At 35.0% G+C, this 20,015-nt stretch overlaps 2 protein-coding genes across 2 annotated transcripts; both read right to left on the bottom strand.

Annotated features, from left to right (window-relative positions):
- Positions 1 to 659: 659 nt before the first annotated feature.
- Positions 660 to 11,325, bottom strand: LOC110693719 (apoptosis inhibitor 5-like protein API5). Its single transcript, XM_021870893.1, has 17 exons — positions 11,183 to 11,325; positions 10,934 to 11,085; positions 10,645 to 10,806; positions 8,769 to 8,868; positions 8,626 to 8,691; positions 6,337 to 6,431; positions 6,137 to 6,211; positions 5,826 to 5,975; positions 5,226 to 5,291; positions 5,084 to 5,149; positions 4,154 to 4,264; positions 3,915 to 4,004; positions 3,703 to 3,809; positions 2,849 to 2,960; positions 2,257 to 2,322; positions 2,069 to 2,172; positions 660 to 1,238 (listed from the first exon to the last, which is right to left on the bottom strand). The coding sequence occupies exons 2-17, from the start codon at positions 11,057 to 11,059 to the stop codon at positions 1,034 to 1,036; spliced, it is 1,701 nt and encodes a 566-aa protein (XP_021726585.1). The 5' UTR covers positions 11,060 to 11,085; positions 11,183 to 11,325; the 3' UTR covers positions 660 to 1,033.
- Positions 11,326 to 12,457: 1,132 nt separating this feature from the next.
- LOC110693718 lies at positions 12,458 to 17,694 on the bottom strand. Its single transcript, XM_021870892.1, has 4 exons — positions 17,170 to 17,694; positions 16,350 to 16,429; positions 16,203 to 16,261; positions 12,458 to 13,000 (listed from the first exon to the last, which is right to left on the bottom strand). Exons 1-4 carry the CDS (start codon positions 17,419 to 17,421, stop codon positions 12,696 to 12,698), a joined length of 696 nt encoding a protein of 231 aa, XP_021726584.1. The 5' UTR covers positions 17,422 to 17,694; the 3' UTR covers positions 12,458 to 12,695.
- Positions 17,695 to 20,015: the final 2,321 nt, after the last annotated feature.

Below are 20,015 nucleotides of genomic sequence, written 5' to 3'. Positions count from 1 at the left end.
CGTTGTAATTATTTTAAAAAAAAATAAAAAATTCACCAACGACCATAAAAATTTTTTCTCTATAAATAGACATGCATTTTGATATACTTTCAAAAAAACCCATAAATTAGAGAAATTAACATATTTTCCCAATTTCTTCTTGTTATTATTATTATTATAATTATTTCTTATAAAAAAAAAATCCAGTTAGTATTATTAATATTTTTAAACGTAATTATAAATTTTTATTAAATTATTTTTAAACGTAATTAAAAAATAAATTAAAAAATAGTGGAGGAGAAAGTGATGAGAGGTTTTTTTTCTCCTCATTGCTGTGGTGAAAAAAACATTTGATGAGAGAAATTGTATGGGAGGAGTGAGAAAGTGGGTAGAGAGAGATTGAGAGGTTTTTTTTTTCCTCACTGCTGAGAATGGTCTTAGTAACCCTTTTTATCTCTAAACTTAAGTAAGAACGGGTAACCCGATGGGTTATGGGTAGATCATGTCTTTTACAGTGTAAGCTTGTTTTACTCCAAAACGAAACGCGTAGGAATGCTTAGGATCATGCTATTTAAAGGTATTACAGAAACGCATACGATTACTTAATCCGATTTTGTTGTGTTGTAGAACTATCTCGTCTATCTGCGTAGCTAAGCACTAACATCAAAACTATTACCAAGAAAAACACAAGCAAAATCCCACAAACTATGGATAACTACGTCAAAGAAGGGGCACTTCATGAAGGCCAGCTACAAAATACAATCCCCCCTGAGGAATGATAAAAATATAAAGGACCAAAAAAATGTCTCAAATTAAACAATTGTTTAAGTTAAGAATGTAATAAAGTAAATCCCAACCCTACTAAAGTACATGCTAAACATCAGCTCAACCGCCTTCCCTAAATGAAAATTTTGTCATTTGCCAGTCAAGAGCAGTTATGGTACATTCTATGGCACAGCCGCGTTCCTTGTATATAGCTATCCGAGTTCCAACCAACTATTCTTCCACTTCCAATTGCACGTCAATTATCAAAAGAAACTGAATCCGGGGAATTTTACCTGTAGCCCCTCCCTCTACCACGTCCACCCCAGCCTCCTCTTCCCCTGCCCCCTCTACCACCACCTCCTCCTCTCCCTCCGTGGGAAATACCATCTAATGCCCTGTTAACAAGCTGGTTCTGAAATCCTCCAGCTCCACAACCTTTTTTGGCTGCATTGCTGTTGGAGCCATTAACAGCAGCACCAGCAGGTCGTTTTACCCTGTAAAAGTACAAGAATTTACTAAATCTAGCCAAAGAAACAACGATGCACACATCTCAAATAAAGTACAGATATGTTCAGGGAAGCCTCTGAAAAGACCCATATCATGCCTATGAGATCACGAATAGTCTCTGTACATACAAACAAATTATTCTTTACTAACAGGCAAATGCTATTGACCGGAGCAGCCCCTCCACCCCACCTCCCAAGAGTGATGTTAATATATAATTCAGATACTAGAAATTATACATATTTAACAGAAAATAATTTATCATATGTTGAAATTTTAACACTGTACGGGGGTTATTTCACCCAAGTAACAACAAGTCTCATAAAAGAAACATTTAGTTCTCCATAATGAATCTCTTTCCTAATAGCCCAGTAATTATGATGTCTATCATGTCTTATTAGGGTAACTAAGCTCGATACATAAGAATGGCCATTTACCCCTGCATCACTAATCAACATGACCAGCAGGATTCAAGAATTGAGTTTTTTTTTTTTTTTTTTATTTATTTAATGATATTGTTCTTCCAGAGATATTGATCGTAAAATTTATCAGGTAAACCTAGTTCCAGTAATTAAGATGTCTTATTAGGCTAAGTACTCAGTTCTCGATAGGCATGAACAGCATCACCAGCAGGATTTGAGAATTGGGATTTTTTTTTTAAAAAAATGGTATTGTTAGCCCACTGTACAAGTACATTGATAGTAGAATCTAGATTTTAGTGATTAAGATTTCTTGCTCGGTTTTTAAGAGTGGCCATGTACCCAAGAAGAAGTTACAATTATGGTTAGATACAAGCTATGTGTTGGCATGCAATTCTCACCCAGCATTAGCAGCAACTGAAGGGACAGCTGATTTTACTGGTTCTTTCCATGATAAGTTGATCCTCTTGTCACCAATAAATGAAGGTGAATTTTTATGCAGTGGCTGAATCAGAAAAAGCACAAGTTAAGTAGACTCCTTTGAGACTTCATGAAGGACGCAGGCTTGAAGGTACTAGTTTTTTCATACCTGAGTCATAGCCAGAATGTTGTTGCAGGTTTTCAATCCTGTCGTAGCATTTTGTTTTTCAGTTTTCTGCACAAAATTAAAGACATAGTCAGTTAGTCACATACAATGTGATTAATATTACACACCCTAGTACCCTACAATCTATTCTATAAAATTACTTTAATCAAACATCAAAACAAAAATCACTCCATATCGGGGTCTAGAACTAGTAATCCTCTCAAGTATTCTTATAAAAAATTTAATTCTTTTAATCTTTTAAAGTAACTGTACTTTTGATATAAAATAATAAATGGGGTAATGATAACTAGTTTACAAATAATTTGCAAGGGAAGTCCCAAAACATTTTCCCTGGTAATGCTTCTCCACCTTAACAATCTAAACAATGTGTTTTTCTGCATAACTTTACGTTCAATCAGCATCACCAGGGAGCTCATTACAACTACCACCATTTAGTAGTGCTTACCAAATACCAAGTAGGTTGCTGCAAGTGAAGGATTACACCCCCCCCCCTCTCTTTTCTCCTCCCTCATTTTTTTAAAGTTGTGGCATTGAGATGCAGTAATGTAGTATGAAGACAATTAATATTACTTACAATCTTGTCTTTAACTTCATTGGAAGCGGATGCCATCCTCTTGTTTTGCTCATCCATACCCTGAGTTAACTTTTTCATCGTAGCCCTAGAGAGCTCCTCAACACAACTCAACCTGTACAACCAAATTATAATAACATTAACCAGTGATAACCTCTTGCAAGAAAACATGAAGTAAAAGTAACAGGCTTTACATGCTTCGGATGAATGGATGGAAGGGTTGCAACTCTTTAGTTAACTTTAGCAAGCGCCAATAAGAATTTGTGAATCCACATCTCCCTACCCAATCCCAAATCAAAACTAAGATTTACTAGCAACATTTATAATTTCCCTAACATCTACAAGAAGAAACCAGTCATCAAACTCGTGCAACTGAAAGGAAACTTTTGAAGTTCCATCTTAGAGCAAAGGGACTAACTAGATAATACCTTGAAATCATTCTAAAGATCCAGGTATGCCTAAGCATAAATAGGTAGTCACACAACACCTTCCCAAGTAAGCACAAGAGGCTGTTTCAGGACAAGTCAACACTCAACAAGTGACAAAAAGCTTCCTGAAATCTACTAGTGCTCAGGTCACTGCACCCAGCCTCAATTCCCGGGTAAGGCAGGCTGGGACCTGGCCCCCCAAGTCCTTGACCTAAGTATGTAGCATCAAAAGTCCAATGGATATTGTTGTGCCACTATTCAAGGGTGAACCTTTACCAGGACTAGTCAAACAAGAAATTTATGCTTAAAGTCTCTTGATCCTTGCTATTTAAAAACCATTGGACATTGACTAAATCTGATTTCACTAATCACTATTTTTATTATCAATGAAACATCATAGGGAAATCAAGTGTAATAGATTTCAATTACCTCTCAGTGAAGTCTTTATAGTATTCTGAGAAATCTTCACCAATCCTATCTGATGGTTGGCCAGTTACAATTTTGTAACCACATAAGCTGTTGGAAGCATTGGGAGCCTGAATGCAATCGACCAAGAGAAAACTACCTTTAGTATGAAAAACAACAACAAAAGCTCATACATAATGAGGGACAAGAAAGACAGATAGTGAGCAAACTATAACCTTTGAAGCCAAATGATGAAACGTGTACAATAAGCACTCAACATAAGTGAAGTTCATCTCTTCCCCAGTCCTCTTTCGAGGCATGTACTTCTGAAACAAATTTCAAAAAAAAGAAATTCTAAGAGCCAATACTCTATAACCACATGTACACAATATTAGCCTTTTCTTTGTCTGGAAATATTATGAGAATTTACATCCTGCATTTCAAAAACAAATGAAATAGGTAACACAACACATACCTTTAAAAGCTGAACAATAGAAGGAAGGATCTGCCGTGCATCCTGTGGTGTGGTATATGGAGAACTTTCAGCTAGATTTTTGAGCAGATCTAGCTTTCGTTCCTCTGGGAGCTGAGAGGAGATGGGAGGTAGCAAAACAGAATCAGAATATAGGTTTAAAAAAACTATACTTCAAGATTTGATCCAAAACCCAATTGTCCAGTTTGAAAATATGAAAGATACTACAGAGCCATTTCATTTAGCCAATTTGATTTCTGTACTGTATTCTCCCTGAAAGCTTGACTTTTAATACCATGAAGGAATCTATAAAATTAATACTCTTTCCATCTCAAATTAGTTCTGACTTTTTGACACATATCATGACACAGTTTTCGGTGATTAAGTGTAATTTGGTTATCATATGTTACTTGATGTGAAAGGAGATAGTAGGATATTATTTTATTTGAAGTAGATGTGATAAGTAATAGTGGGGTATTTTCTAATTGAATGTGAGAGAGAAGGATCCCAACTTTAGAAAGAAACACGCTTGAGTAAAAAATTATTCTGGGCTTTAGCTCAACTTGACTAATTTTTAGCTAATTCACCACCCCAAAAGGTTAGCTTGATAAGCCTGAATATAGACAATTTAGAAAAGTCATCCTAGGCCTCTTTAAGATAAGCCCATCGTATGGATCTCGCTCATCTCAGTCAGCCTCCATCCTTTTGCCTAAGTTGTTACTGATATGAATCATAAACCCCTGTTTTACATATACCCATCCAAGGTTCTTATATTCTACTTTGGACTATTTACTAAGCTAAAATTCAATATAATTGAAGAAAAACCCAGTAAAACAAAAATTGAACAGAGAAGCAATTAAAGCATCACTTCTTCTATACACAGTTTGAATGCTACTAGCAATTGGAAAATAACTTGCTGCAATGAGTAATTACCTTTTCAAAAACTGGAATTATATGTTTGTTCACATAATTGAGGAAATTGCTATTTGATGCACCCCGCTGTGCAAAACACAAAAATCATTATAAGGAGAAAATTTAATTAATGGACTAAAGTAAAACAAAAGACAATATTTACCATGAAAAAGGGAATGGCTATGTATTGGCATGATATAAGCCGGTTAATATGATCTACATCTAGGACCTGCAATTGGGAGAAGATCAACAAACTTGAATTAGGCAACTTATTTTGAATAGCCCTACCCTACAAACAGAATTTTGCATGCAATCCCCCCTCGCTTGCCCCAAGAGATAAAAGGGATAAAGATATGATATACAGAGAGAGAAAAAACCAGAAGCAACATTATTTGCTCATCATCCAGTAGAAAAGAAAAGGATATTCAAAATGCAGAAGCATAATTCATTAGAAACAAGCTTAATTAGATTGCTAAAAAGGCAAGGAATCTTACTACTGCTTCATTGGAAAATATATTTAATGTTTGATTAGTCACAGGGATATATATGTTATGAAATAATGATACATATCTGTTGAATTCCAAGAACTGGTGTGTGTAAAACAACTAATTAAGACCAAGAACTACACTAAGCCAGACATCCAGCTTGTAAACTATGTACAATGAACAAAACAATGCGATAGTCATAATCGTACACAAAATAACTTCTTGAGGTATCAAACGAAGGTATTGGCAATTAATAGCCAAAACAAATAAAAACTCACATCAAATTGTGCATCCAGATCAGCTTGGCTTTCTATAATTTCAATGAGTTCTTGGACGCGCTCGGGAGAAGCTTTATCACCAAATAGGTTCAAACTCTTTAAAAAGTCTATGAACATTTTAAATTCAGCACCAGTTACGTCTCGCAGACTCTGCAAGATATTAACTAGTCAATAAAATTACATAGAAATAATTAAACATGTTTTATTTTATTTTTTAAAAAAAGTAGTTTTATACAGCTACCAGGAGTCATCAGCAGAGTCCAGATACTTCTATTACTCAATATGGGTGAATACTGGAAGATAAATGATACCTTTTTAACTAAATCAGTTATATGTCTTTCCATTTGCTCTTGTGGCTTCAGAAGTTCAGCTTTGAGAGGAAAAACCTGCACATACAGCTTGATCAGTTCTAAAACAGAGAAGACAACCTACTATTGTTACTCTACACAACCATGGATCTGTCTAGATATTGCAGATCAGAATTGAGTAACAGGTAAATAGGAAACTGTACCTTGTCTCTTATAAAGGCCAAGACCTTCTCCCGAATATTTTCATCAGTACTCTCTTCTATGCTCTCAATATGCTTAAACAACGCAGATAATGATGCTGCAACAGAAAATTCATCAAATACTAAGAAGTACATCAACAATGAATTAAAGTAGCATCAGTGATGCCAAATTCAAACACCTTAGCATATACACTTCTATCAATGAAGTTAGAGGACTAGAGAAAGAACCCCATTAGCCATGAAATGGGGCAGGAAGAAGGTATAACACCTGTCTTCTTAAGCGACTATGTCAACCCCTTATTATCCACCTCCACACTACTGCTCCCTCAAGCTCTGTAGACACTAGTAAGCCAGTAAAACTGGTTCTGAGCTGTGAGCGAAATTTACCAAACTTACCTCCATCTCAAAAACACAGGGTTCAAACGCAATCTGATATCATTCATTACAACGAAATTCACTAGTCCCCATCAAGTATCACAGCTTAAACTGCAAAAAAATTATATTTCTATCCAACCATCAAAAACATGGTTTGGACCCAAGGAAGCATATGCAACAAAAGTCATGCACTAACGCATCACAGAAGTATACTTATTGTACAGCATAGAGGCTTGAACTCTCAATTGACGTACAAGATTATTACTAGCCACATTACTTCAATGCCTCTTGTCTTCAACAAAATGTGCTTTCTTAAACCTAAACCTAAACAAAAAAAATTTAAACAGAAATTCCCTCCATGGAGAATGGAAACCTAGCATTTAGAGACTACAGGCAAATATTTTGGTAAAGTAATCCCATAAGGAAAAATGCCCAATCATATATTATGACCATAAAATGACCTCGCACCTGTCTATCTTTAAAATTAATTGACTCGCATCCAATTTATTATGTAGACTAGTCTTATATTTCAACTTCAAGGGTAGATCATGCAACTATTGACAGTCTCACACCTTTCATATTTCCAATGTCAGCACATTCTCATAGAAGCTAAACAGCAAGATCTTAAACAAATCCTGTTGAGAACCCAACTGAATCTATAATAAAGCCTTTTCAGATATCCTTCACGGGATACCAGATCTATATCTCCTATCAAGCATGTATTATTGGCAAAAAAATGTCCAAAAGGAAGAAGCATGCAATTCATTTTGTACGATCAGCTTCTCCAATTTATCCAGTCCAACACATTTCAGCCCCTATTAGTTGAATAGTTTTTACCTAAAACAATTCTGGTTTTGCTGGAACTTAATCATATTGAATCCTAAGCTCTACAAAAAGAGCTCTAACACATGAAAAAAAAAAAGAAAAAAAAGGCGCCAAATAAAAGTACAGCCCCACTTGGAAACTTTTAAGTCAGGACAACATGCGGCACATAAGAGGCTAAGAAGACTAAAATTTCATACTCAAAAAAAAAAAAGGCAAAAGCTAACTCATTAAAAAAAATAATAATAATAAATATACAAACCCCCGCAAGATACTTTAAGGTGTTCCTAGTATTAAAGACCGACTAATACTGGCATGTCTAATTGGAAATGTTGCCTTACTCCCTTAGCTCTACAACTATTCTATATTTCCTCCGTTTCTATTTAGTAGACGCGTTAAATTTAGGCATACATATTAAGGAGAGGAGAGAGAGTGAGAGAATGATAAAGTGGAGTAACTAGTAAATGCAAAGTAAAAAAACTTACCCAAAAAGGAAACATGTCAACTAAAAAAAACTTCCTAAAAAGGAATATGTGTCAACTAAAAAAAAGGAGGTAGGTAAGTACTAAAGAATCTATGTAAACTGGAGGCAAAAACACTGGCATATGAATCAGTCCTTCAGAAACAATGAGTGCCTTTAGAAAAATGTACATCACTCATTCCAAATAAGTGTCTTTCAAAGAGTACAAGTTGATAATTATTGCTAAGTATCCCACACTGACAAGTTACAAATAATAATATAGTGGTTTGTCAACAGAGAAATACATTGCATTAAATTTCAAATAGAAAGCATGGAATAAGAAAAGCTAATCATGAGGGAAGATAATATAGATTATAGAATGAAGGTAAACAGATCCTAGACAAACACAGCCTCATAAACCAAACTAGACACAGCTTAATTATTTTTATTATTATCTAATGAAACAAATGAACAAATCTAGAGTGTCCAGGATATATCTTAAACCATCCAAGAGTAAATCACTCAGAAAATTTAGTGCAATTAAAATCAAAGAGAGGTAAGAGACATAGGAGTTGCAGCTGGCCATTTGAAAATTAATTGATGGAATAGATGATGTGCATTCTAATGTAACGCACCTTTCACATCTTGCCTCAGAAGAGACATCAGGGCTTTCTGAACTGCATCCCTTTCCACGTTCTCCTCTGTCATGGAATAATACATTACAATCTGGAAAGTAAGCAAAGGTTTTACCAAGTAAAGCAAAACAAACATATCTTACCAGCCATGAGCAGTTGAGCAAGAATGTCCACGATCTTAGAGACATATTCTGGTGTATCCTTGCAGAAAAGGGGAAGACCCCTTATAGCTTGAACACGAACCTGCAAAGAGACTAAGAAGTTAGTGTTTCAGTCATACAAAGGCCCAAAGATAGAACAGCCATAAAATCAAAACATATGATGGCTATCAAAACCTTTGTAATACAAAAGGAAGATGTGATTTGTCTCATCAATCTTGTAATACATATAAAACAAACTGTGGGGTGAAAATCTACTAGCAGATGAAATCTCCAGAGCTCTACTGACAATAGAAGCAGCTTAAACAACACTTTTTTAATACAATAAACTAAGAATGCCTTTTACTCCACTATCATTGTCACCCTAACTTAACTGATTTCAAGGCACAATCATAAGACACAAAAATTAATTACCGCCAAGTCAAGGAGCCTAAAGAAAACCACAGCTGATGAAGCAGGTAAAAATCTCAAAGCTACAGACACACATAAGCAAGTACACATATATGCACAAGGATACATTGCAAAAAGCATAAATACGCCAAAAATAAACACAGTATCATGTCAAAATAATTTAAGTCGGAAAGGTATGCTTGAGTGGATAAACAAAAGGTGTAAGGATACTAGAGGACACTCTTGTTGTAAAGCATCTCATCCAAAACTTCACATTTGAAAAGATAGGATAAAATTAGGAAAAAAAAAACCAGGAAAAAAATGGACAACAGCTGTAACTCTCTAAGGCATGACATGACATGTAAGAGGTAACTAAAGATCTTACAACTCGTTCTTCATAACACTTGCTTACACAAGAAACTCCTGCCCTCTAAAAATAATCTTGTAAAGAATACTTTTGCTTGGTGAAGAATAAAAATCTTAAAAGGTCTACTATAAGAACAAGAATACTTGCAACACTCTAAGTTAACTATACCCTCCAGTAAAATTCTCACAAGGTAAAAAAGTATCCTTCTTGATTTCTTCCATACGACCATTACATCGTGGAGCCTAGTGGGATTGACTACGATATGTAGAAATATGGTAACATCAATTTTTGTCTCATGAGAAAGATCAAAAGAGCACATAAGCTACACCATCATTGATATATCAAGCTATACCATCATTGATATATCAACCACCTCAAATTAGGTTGTGCTTATTGTACATGTTCACAACAACACTCAAATCACTGCCTCCAAACTAAACACTTCATCTACTCAAAGAGTCACCTACTCACATAACCAAAACAGCATAACCTTCAACAAGGCACACTCTTTAAATAATGTAACAACCCATTATCCATCAGCAGACTTGCTACTCCAAGTGATCAGCCTTTCCTCCCAATTATTCTTTTATTCAAAGCTCAATATTTGCAAGAAGCTAGAAGAAACACATTTTGAAGATATAAAGGTCATGATGTCATCTCCATTTGTCAAGAAGGCAAACATACATTATTCGTTTCATATACAATTTCCGAGCTATGTGCACAATATCACCCAATCCCAAAAGCCATAAGAGTTGCATTTATACCTAAAGCAACCATTTCATTAAAGCAGCAACTTCAACCATCACTTGATGCAAACAAAGACCCCAAAGATGAGGGAGACATTAAGCAGCAACTTCACATATGTCAATAACCAACCTTTACAACGAGAATCTTATCTCTAACTACTAGTTTCACTTCCATTAAACCTTAAGATTACCAAAATATACTAAACTACAACTAAAAACGAAATTCGAACAAAACACTTCCGTCCAAACTTAGTCATCACATCATTAGTTCAAATTAAACTATCAACGCGACTATCAATTCAACTCGGAACGAATAAACAATCACAAGCAGTCACTGAAACTAGTAGAAAACACCAACCCCGAGGTCCTCTTCTTCGCACAAATCAAGATGAGCATCGACGGCACTACTCGAAAGTTCCGGGAAGTGTTTAAAAAACCTCGGAATAAGCTGAGCAGCCAATTGTTTCGCCTTCGAACTACCTTTCGCAGCCTTAATTATCCCCTCATAATCCTTCACATTCTACAATTCAGGCACAAAAACAAACAAATTCAGCACCAAAACAATCAAATTAAACACCAAAGCAAACCTAAAAAAAGAAGAAACCCTAGAAATTGAAAAAAGAGGAGAGAGAAAAAGGAGAGGAAACCTGAGACTTGTCCTTAGCTTCATTGAGACGCTCGCCATACTCGTAGAGGTTCTCAATGTCTTTGGCGTCGTCGGAGGCGGCGAGAGTGGTGGCGGAGGTGGTGGTGGTGGTGGCGGAGTCAGCCATTGATGAAGGAGAGGAGAGAGAAAAGCCTGGAAAGTAGAGGAGAGAGAAAATGAGGAAGATGAAAATGGAACATGAAATAAATTGAGTTTATAAAAATATATAGTGTGGGTTTTGGAGACTTACAGAGAAAACTGCAGAGGAGCGAAAATTTGAAGGTGTGTGTTTATTGAGAGAGTGGAAGAGTGTAGAAGAAGATGGGGGTGGAGTTTGGAGGAAGGAGGGTTTTGTGGGAAAAACGGTACAATTGGGAATTTTGGGAGTAAAGGATATGGAGGTGTATTTGAAGTTGAATTATGGCCTATTTACTAGCGCTTATTTTCAATTTAGTTTAGTTCATCTTTAATAAGTTCAGTTATTTCAATTCTTAATTTCCTTCTCTCATAAAATTTTCAGTTCAGTTTTAGCTCAATTCAGTAAATTAGAACAGGCCCTTAATAGTAGTATTCACAGTTGCAAGTAGAATGCTAGTAGCCTAGTCGGAGGTTATGGTTTTGTTTTCCACATTTATGGTGTGCGGAGGCGAGTAATTGTATGTCTCAATGTTGCCCTAGTTTTATTTGGTCGGGCTTTAAGATTCAACGTATTTTACATGCGGTTGGCCACACAATGTGGTTGATTGTAAAATATAACACAGTAACCCATATAGCACTGGACCGAGTAACTTTTGAAACACTGACCGAGTAACTTTTATAATACTGACAAAGTATCCCTATAAGGCTATAACACTAACGAAAAAACCACATGATGGCTGGCCACATATAAAAGTTGTTAAAAATTTTGTAGCTTTTGGGGTAAATTATAAGATTTTATAGTGGATGTCAACTAGTTTATTTGGTTAATTCTTACGGATGGTATTCGAAATTTGAAATCAAATCTCGTCTACTTCTATGTGGTTCTTTTTATAGATTTCGTCAACTTCCCTCCCCATGCGGAAATCGGTCTCCATCAATAAACACCATATTGTAAATTTGTAATCGCTTAATTAAAACCTATATTTCCTTATTTAGATCTTTTTCAGAAAGTGAAACCAATTTTAGATTAGTTAAGCCTAGTAATGATATTTTAAACCATATAGTATACATTACTAGGAGTTATTTACTCGTGAGGTTCAACCGTTCAAACAACTCTTTGTTGTATGAAGTAGACAGATGATTTAAGATAGTTGCATCAATTATTGAAGAACATGTCTATAGCGCGCTACATATGCTATATTACTCTGTACTATCATTTGAAAAACTAAAATAAAAAATTCTTGAGCTACAACTCTTGTATCTTCAACTTGTTCATTTTCGTTTTAAACCTCAAGACCCAAGTAAAGCAAGCTTGATTCCGGCGAAGAGAAGTCATCAATAATGTTCAAGTGTACTCTGCTAGCAGGCAACCAACATGGGGTTGAGGTTGGGGTGGGAAAAGTTACAATGTTATTATTGTTGTGGTCCAATTGGGTGATCAATATCAGTATCAGACTACAGTTACACACGGAGCATTACAATACAAGCATTGAACATTAAGGCAACAGAAAACTTTAATAGGAGCGGGAAGCAAGAAACTCATCTGCATCTCGAGCTTTATTCTACATTGTTTCCCAAATTCCACAGATATAATAAAGCTATCATCATTTTGAGAAGTACAAAAATTACATTGAAGGCATATTCAAGGCCTGCAACACATCCTTGAACTCGAAGTCTTGGGTCTGTTTGTTGAACCGTTCCACTAATTTGTACCTTACATCATTAAGATAAAAGGATTGAGTGGTCTCCAAAAGCACTTTTGCTTCCTCATCAGTGAGCTTGCTGGTAAATACTACGTCTCCGCGAACAAGTACCAAGTCTTTGGTATCTGCAAATTCAGTGTAGTGTGTAACTGTAATATAAGGAGATGCTTGAGTTCCTCGAGCTTTATAATCTTCCAGTCCAGTGAAAATAATGTGTGGGATCTTCACTGCAAATGATTTTACAGGAAACGTTTGAGTGGATAGAACAATAGATGCCCATAATTTAAAGAATCTCATCATTAGTCAACTAATCTGCAGCTGATACATGGAAATATCAAAAGTTGTCATTGTCATACAGAAGAAAAAAGACTGATTGCTAGTTGCTACTTAGTTCATGCTACTTTGAACAATGGCACGCACATCTTTACAGCAAGGTTCCAACATTTCATTTGGGGAGGACAATCAACAGAGAGAGTGTACAAGCATACATTTGATCTATTAAGTTTGATAACTCACAAGCCGACCGCAAGATGCTGACCTGACTGCTTAACTCAATAATGCTAGATTCAGGACATGACTTGGATTGACTGTGTAGTGTGTATGAACCAGATGGTATAGTCAGCCACAATCTAGTTTGGGCAGTTGGGTCTCTAAGTTACACCTAGAAGCCAAGAATAGAAAAGAACTTGAAGATGTCATGAGCCATGCATACCAAAGTTGAGAAAAGCATGTCATTAGCACTGACCGTCAAATAAATCATTTCACTGACAGATGTTGAATCCTGGACACTAAACACTAAAGTTATATAGGAAAAGATAGTTTGGCTTTAGGGAGCTCAAACACTGTATGAAGGGGAATAAAAATGGTAGCAAGTATGCAACTAAGACAAACAGAAATTCTCAGATATATGTGTCTTGTTGGTAGGAAGGTAACAGTTTTAATGGGCAATATGAAGTGTTCAGCCACACCACTGCTGAAGAACATAAGTGAATCATCTGGACAGCCTAAGACTCTCCCTTATCTCTTCATCTGCTTGAAGAGGGTTCCTGTGGTTAAAACTATTTTGGAATTATTTGCAGCCCACAATTATGTATACTATTACCAGGGCATCTGGTGCTACTGTAATCGCTAAGAAGATACATGGAGGCTACCACAAAATTGATTACATCACATGTCAAAGTTAAAGTCAATACTGCTAATCAGCGTTACTCAAACTCTTCAATTCACCATAATTAGCATGAATATGGATATATTAAACTTCTTTATGGATCAACAAACGGAGATAAGTCCAAGTAACATTGCTGCAAATAACTTTGCTTGGAGGAAAGACATATTTTTAAATTACATTGAACATGGCGAAAAAAAATATGAGCTGATGAACATGAGCTTAAATAATACTCCCTTCATTTCATATTGATCTTCCTACTTTGGCCAATTTTGTCCCACAAAAAGATTTCAAATAGGAAGAACAATAAGAAACGAAGAAAGTTCAAAATACCCCAATGCTCCAGCTCAAGAATAATAAGCAACATAGAAGCAGCAGAATAGATAAAACAACTGTAGATAAGGTACAACCATACAAGTAGAAGACTCACAATTCTATCCAAGCAAATTTTTTATCTAAAAGTACACTACGAGGCATGGGCTAGCAGCCAACGTTCCTACTAAAAAATGACTACATCATCTAAGTAGGCAATTCTGGTAATTTGCTAGGCCTTACTTGTCACAACATTTTTATTTTATTTTTAACGGGACACTTCTCACAAAATTAACTATCAGAAATCAGAATTCTAAAGCACTACTTAAAGCACCTACACAAGTACTCAGGTTCCAATTGATGATCAATTCCAATCAGTATTATATCATAGGGGCCTAGGTTAGTAGTCGCAGCAACCCTCAAATAGAACTTCTCGCATTCTTCCTTATATGCCCTATTCCAGTTTCACCTCAAACCTTCCCATCTTCCTCTTCATTCTCTCTACCTCTACATCTCTCTTTTTCATGACTTAGAGCCATTACAAAGGCTCGAGCGTAACCCCCCTCATAAATTTACGCCTTTTACAGGATGGCTTGAAGTAAGTACAAAGTTGGGGGGAGAAGAGGAAAATCACTATAAATTTATGCTGTTCATGACACAATGCACTATATAGCATGCATACAGAATACAGTAGCATTTGTAGGCTATCTGTAAAGCTGTCATGTTGGCACCTCCAACTGTTGAAAAATGTAAATCTTAATACTAGTGTGCCTAAATTCCTATGCTGATATACATACAAGTGATACAACAATACAAGAAAAATCCAACAAAAACAAAGACGTTACCTAGGGACAAATAAGCTCATCATAAAAGTCCAAAGAAGTCTAAGTTGACAGCATAATCAATTCTTTTCAGCCGAATTATTGACACTATTTTCGTTTAGGTCAACAGCATACCTATCACTAAAAACTGAAGAACGAACTAGAACCAAATTATCAATCAATCAAAGCCTTAATCTCATAAGTGGGGTCAGCTACATGAACCAAAAGTGATCATTCCGTGTAATCCTCGACAAAAATCTTCCTCCTCCATCCCTTTCAATCCAATGTCTCATCCTCATGAAATTCATACACTTCATATCCTTTCTAACTCCTTCCAACCAAGTCATTTTCGGTCTCCCTCTCCCTAATTTAACCCCTCCATGGTCCCACCCTTCCATTCTTCGTACCAATTCAACATCTAAAAAATTTGCATGCTGTAAAAATAAAACAAAATTTTCAAAGTCTGTTTCTTTCTTCTAAAAAGTGCTAAAATTAATTCTTATGAAATAATTTGTTCTTTAGGATGGAACACCGAATACATAGTAATGAGTAATCTAGAATAGAGCTTTACTCACTAAGCTGCTTTGGGCTTTGGAACATATAAAAAAACAAAACAGCAAGACAGCAAGTCATATCGATGGACAGGTATTATTATATCAGAGGCAGAAACCTACAGTATTTCACCATACCAAGCATTATATCTTAATTCGCTAAGAACCTCCTGAGTTACAGAGTATTGCAATTCAGAGCAGTAAGAAGAGCTCAGCACGATTTTTTGCCAAAAACTGCAATATTCGAACTTATTGCAGACATTCTTTTAGAGTGGCACACTGGCATGTAGAAGTATAGACAGTTGCTTTGTAAGTTTGTGCTGTAATACCCAAGCAGATGCTAGAGCCTAGAAGGTGGGGGTAGAGGTTATACTGATTCTTTTATAGGGATTTTAGGACTATTTCGATAGTGTTATAGATTGATCATATTATCTTGTATCTACATTCAATATAGTAATGACCAAGAAATTTATACATTTTTTTATTTCACACAGTGAGCCATTCTAAAACTCTAAAGTCCCGTTGTAAATTAGCTTTAAAATGTGCAGCTTTTCATTATCTATTCTGTAAGGAATCTCACCTTGAGAAAACATGGTTGTGTATCCATTTCCTCTCCACAAGGGAATGACATAATATTGACTGCAAGAACAACAAAAAGGCATCATAAGAAATTTTCATAGACTAACAAGAAGCAATTTATATGATGAGCAATACTACAAGAGAATACCAATCAATTGCCCTTTGCTCGAATAACTTGTACATATTTGCTTTCATTGTAGCACCAATATGACCTCTTCCTAAGTGAAACTGAAAATGAACGAAAGCCACATTAAGTGCATATTACAAAGGCATGTAATGCAAGAAAAGAAACAAAACATACCAACTCCCAAAGACATGAAAGTAATAAATACACTCTTTTATGATTAATTGCGAGCATATAAGTTATTTCAAAAGCCCAATTTGTCCAAAGCTTGACAAAAATCGGATTATATCCCATTTATAGTTATGAACATATCCTGAGACTGCAAATGACACGAGCAAAGCTAAGTGAGATGCTAATACATCTTCGGGCATATACAATACAACTCACAAAATCAGTTCCCCATCTATAGCAACGAAACTTTGTGAATGCACAATCAACACACTCATTGCAGTAGACTAAGCTAATTGTCAACTGTAATATCATTCTGGTTCTTAAAAGTAGCAATGTGAAGGCATGCTTGACAGCAAAGCACTAATATTTCTCTACATACATAAAATCAAACAATTTATACCCACAAATTACCTAAACATTTCAATTCAATAAACACAATTCCAGCATTGCTCTTTCCCACTGACTGCCAATCCCAAGCCCGGGTAATGGCGGATGATCGCGGTATGTAGCAACCGGCATAAAACTTAGTCACACCCATTTACTAATCCGTTCAATTGGGATTAAGGCTTCAACATTGTAAAGAAAACCAAACAACAAATATATTCAAATTCAACAAGAAATAATTGAGAAATTTAAAAACTAACAAGGTAAAGTCAAGTCAGAATGCATTTACATCATCCCAAATTGTAGCAAGATCCTCAGGAGTCTTATACTTAGCTCGCTCAACATCCATGATTGAATTCAATGGTTTCACTTCAAATGGAGAAAACCCAGATGCAAATTTTGATGTACGAACAAAACCCAGTGAACCCCATTTCAGGAAGTTTCCTGGGGTAGCAGTCGCAGCTTCTTGTAGTGAAGAAGACGAGGTTTTGTTGACAATACCATGAATTGAAGATGATGCAAGTTTGCAAAATCGTTGCATTGTAGTAGTGGTATAATCAACTCTAAATAATCAAATGACTAATTTGAGAAGGTTAAGTTTAAATCCAGGTTAAGAGGGGGATTTTTTTATTGAAGAGTTCGATCAAGCATTTCATCGAACAGGTGGTGGGCAAATTTACGAGCTACAGTCTACGGGAGTTTTGTTGGGCAAAGTTAAAAGAATAATTTTGTTCGGGATTTTGGGTTGCATTGCATTGGACTTGGTTAGATAGTTTGGGTTGGGTCATACTTTTCTATTTTAAGTAGTGAACAAAGTGAGGTCATGTCACAAAAATGGGATTGAAATAACCCCCTCCACTTGTGTTGTTTGAATTTATTTTAGGAAATTTGATTTTTACCACAAAAAAATTCAAAAAATTGTTTTTTTACCACCAAAATTTCTTAAACTTTTATTTTACCACCAAAAAAGTTCTAAAAATTATTTTTTACCACCTAACGTCAAGAAAACCGTTAAATCTAACGGTTTTAAAAAAATTTCTTCGAATTTTGTGCGCAAAACATGCTTTTTATAGGTTTAGTGGGCTATTTTGGCCCTATGAATCCAATTTGAGGTCAGAATTGACAAAAAATGATCGGAAATATCTCGTTTTACGTGTTTACGCAAATTGAGATATTTTTTAAAACGCAAAATGAGACATTTTCGATCATTTTATATCAATTCTGACTTCAAATTGAACTCGTAGGGCCAAAATGCCCCACAAAACCTCTAGAGAACATGTGTTTGACACGAAAATCGAAGAATTTTAAAAATTCCGTTAGATTTTTGACGACAAGTGGTAAAAAATAATTTTTTATTTTTTATTTGGTGGTAAAAAATAATTTTTTGATTTTTTTTGGTGGTAAAAGTCAAATTTTCCTTTATTTTATGAACTTATATAAAAAAATTTAATCTAAATTTGTTTCAATGTAATGTCCACTCATTGTATCTCCAAATAATTGACATATTTGACAATATTTAATCATTACTACAAACTTTATTAATCTTGAACATACTCTTTATTAACGTATTAAAAATATTATGAAATAAGTTGTTATATAGGTATTAATATATACGAAGTTGTTTTATACCGTCAATTTCTTTTATATTTTTAATACTAATATTTAATTATATATATAAATTTAAAGCCAAACAATTGCAGTGGCATACATGTCAAGTTTGATTGTGCCAATTATTGTGGGACAAATCACAATTATTGTAGTAAATAAATTCGAGTTGTGCCCAGTTAATTCCCCAGGTAAACATGGGGGTATAATCGTCTTTTCAAGTACCGGTGGAGGGGTACATACGTCTTTTCATGTACTAGTTGAGGGGTACATGTGTAATTTCCTAAATGCAAGTTGCAAAATGTAATTGGACAGCTCACCAAAAGTGGAATTAATTTGCGCCAGGTATATATGGATGGGCCTGTGTTGCATCCACATTTTAAGCTCAAAGAGCCTCTCGAGTAAGGGAGAGTGATAGAGTATAAAACATATTTTTGAACCTCAAACATCAATTTAGGGTTTGTTCTCATTGACTGAACTGAGCTGAACTGAACTAAACATAACTTATTAGAGCCGAACTGAACTGAAATGAATATTTTATAAGAGAAGGAAATTAGGATTTGAGCTGAACTGAACTTATTAAAGCTGAACTGAACTTATTAGAGCTAAACTGAACTGAACTGAAAATAATTGTATGACAATAGACCCTTAATTTTCTGGTTGAGTTGACCAACTAATAAGATTGAAAGTTTGGAAGTAATAAATAAAAACTAGGAAAGGGATGACAGGGGTGACTACCCTCAATGGTCAGAGAGAATGAGGGCAACCACAACTTGTTATTTTGTTAAGGAAGAAGATTCGAGTCATAGTGTATGTTCAGGCTACTTTTACTATTTGAACAGGTTTATTAAAACAATATTGCTATATGAAGTGAATGATGGTCCTACGCCTTTAAATTATCTCATTCATTAAGGCATGCTCTCCTATCCCCACATCTCTTCTTGCATGGATGCATTCAATTCAACATAATTTTCACAATTATTTATCAAATTTTGCAATTACCTTGAAAACATGATATTAAAGTCCTAGTTTGTATCAATGTAACTTAATTCTATGTTTTTTTCCTCAACTTTAATCATTCTTTTTGATGAGGAGGTAATCTATCATACTTTTATTACAATTGTTTTCTAACTGGAAACATAAGAAATAATAACGAATGTTTCGACGTCAATAATCATTATACACTTGTTTGATTAAACTTAGAAATACAAAATGTTACAAATTAAAGTATTTTTCAAGTGAAATTGCTTTGTAAGTCGAATGAAGTGTTGTTTTTAGGATTATGAATACGAGTAGGATTCCACTATATTGTTTGGGAAGTAAACTCAACTTTCTCAACTAAAATTTCTTCTTCTAATTTTTTTTTTGTTTTTGTTTATTTTCATTATAAAAGGTCAAATGACTAAAAGTTGATAAAAGAAAAAAGTAGAGAAAAAAATTGGAAGAAATGGTGAGCAAAAAGCTGGCCACTTGTTACGTAAAATACGAAGTAAAGCAATAGTTGAGACCATATGCAATTTGAACTGGGAC

Source organism: Chenopodium quinoa, unplaced genomic scaffold (assembly GCF_001683475.1).
Source record: "Chenopodium quinoa cultivar QQ74 unplaced genomic scaffold, ASM168347v1, whole genome shotgun sequence".
Taxonomy (NCBI): Eukaryota; Viridiplantae; Streptophyta; class Magnoliopsida; order Caryophyllales; family Amaranthaceae; genus Chenopodium; species Chenopodium quinoa.
This window is presented reverse-complemented; position numbering and strand designations above follow the sequence as displayed.

What these genes read in the sequence shown, in the direction of transcription:
- LOC110693718 (XM_021870892.1), bottom strand. Translation starts at nt 17,421, where the DNA reads ATGCAACGATTTTGCAAACTTGCATCATCTTCAATTCATGGTATTGTC. An exon ending in TTGCTACAATTTGGGATGAT is followed by an intron (nt 16,430 to 17,169) that starts GTAAATGCATTC and finishes GTTCATTTTCAG; the next exon opens with TTTCACTTAGGAAGAGGTCA. An exon ending in CACAACCATGTTTTCTCAAG is followed by an intron (nt 13,001 to 16,202) that starts GTGAGATTCCTT and finishes AATCATTTGCAG; the next exon opens with TGAAGATCCCACACATTATT.
- LOC110693719 (XM_021870893.1), bottom strand. Translation starts at nt 11,059, where the DNA reads ATGGCTGACTCCGCCACCACCACCACCACCTCCGCCACCACTCTCGCC. An exon ending in GCGAAGAAGAGGACCTCGGG is followed by an intron (nt 8,869 to 10,644) that starts GTTGGTGTTTTC and finishes GTCTCTTTGCAG; the next exon opens with GTTCGTGTTCAAGCTATAAG. An exon ending in ATCTGGATGCACAATTTGAT is followed by an intron (nt 5,292 to 5,825) that starts GTGAGTTTTTAT and finishes TCCCAATTGCAG; the next exon opens with GTCCTAGATGTAGATCATAT.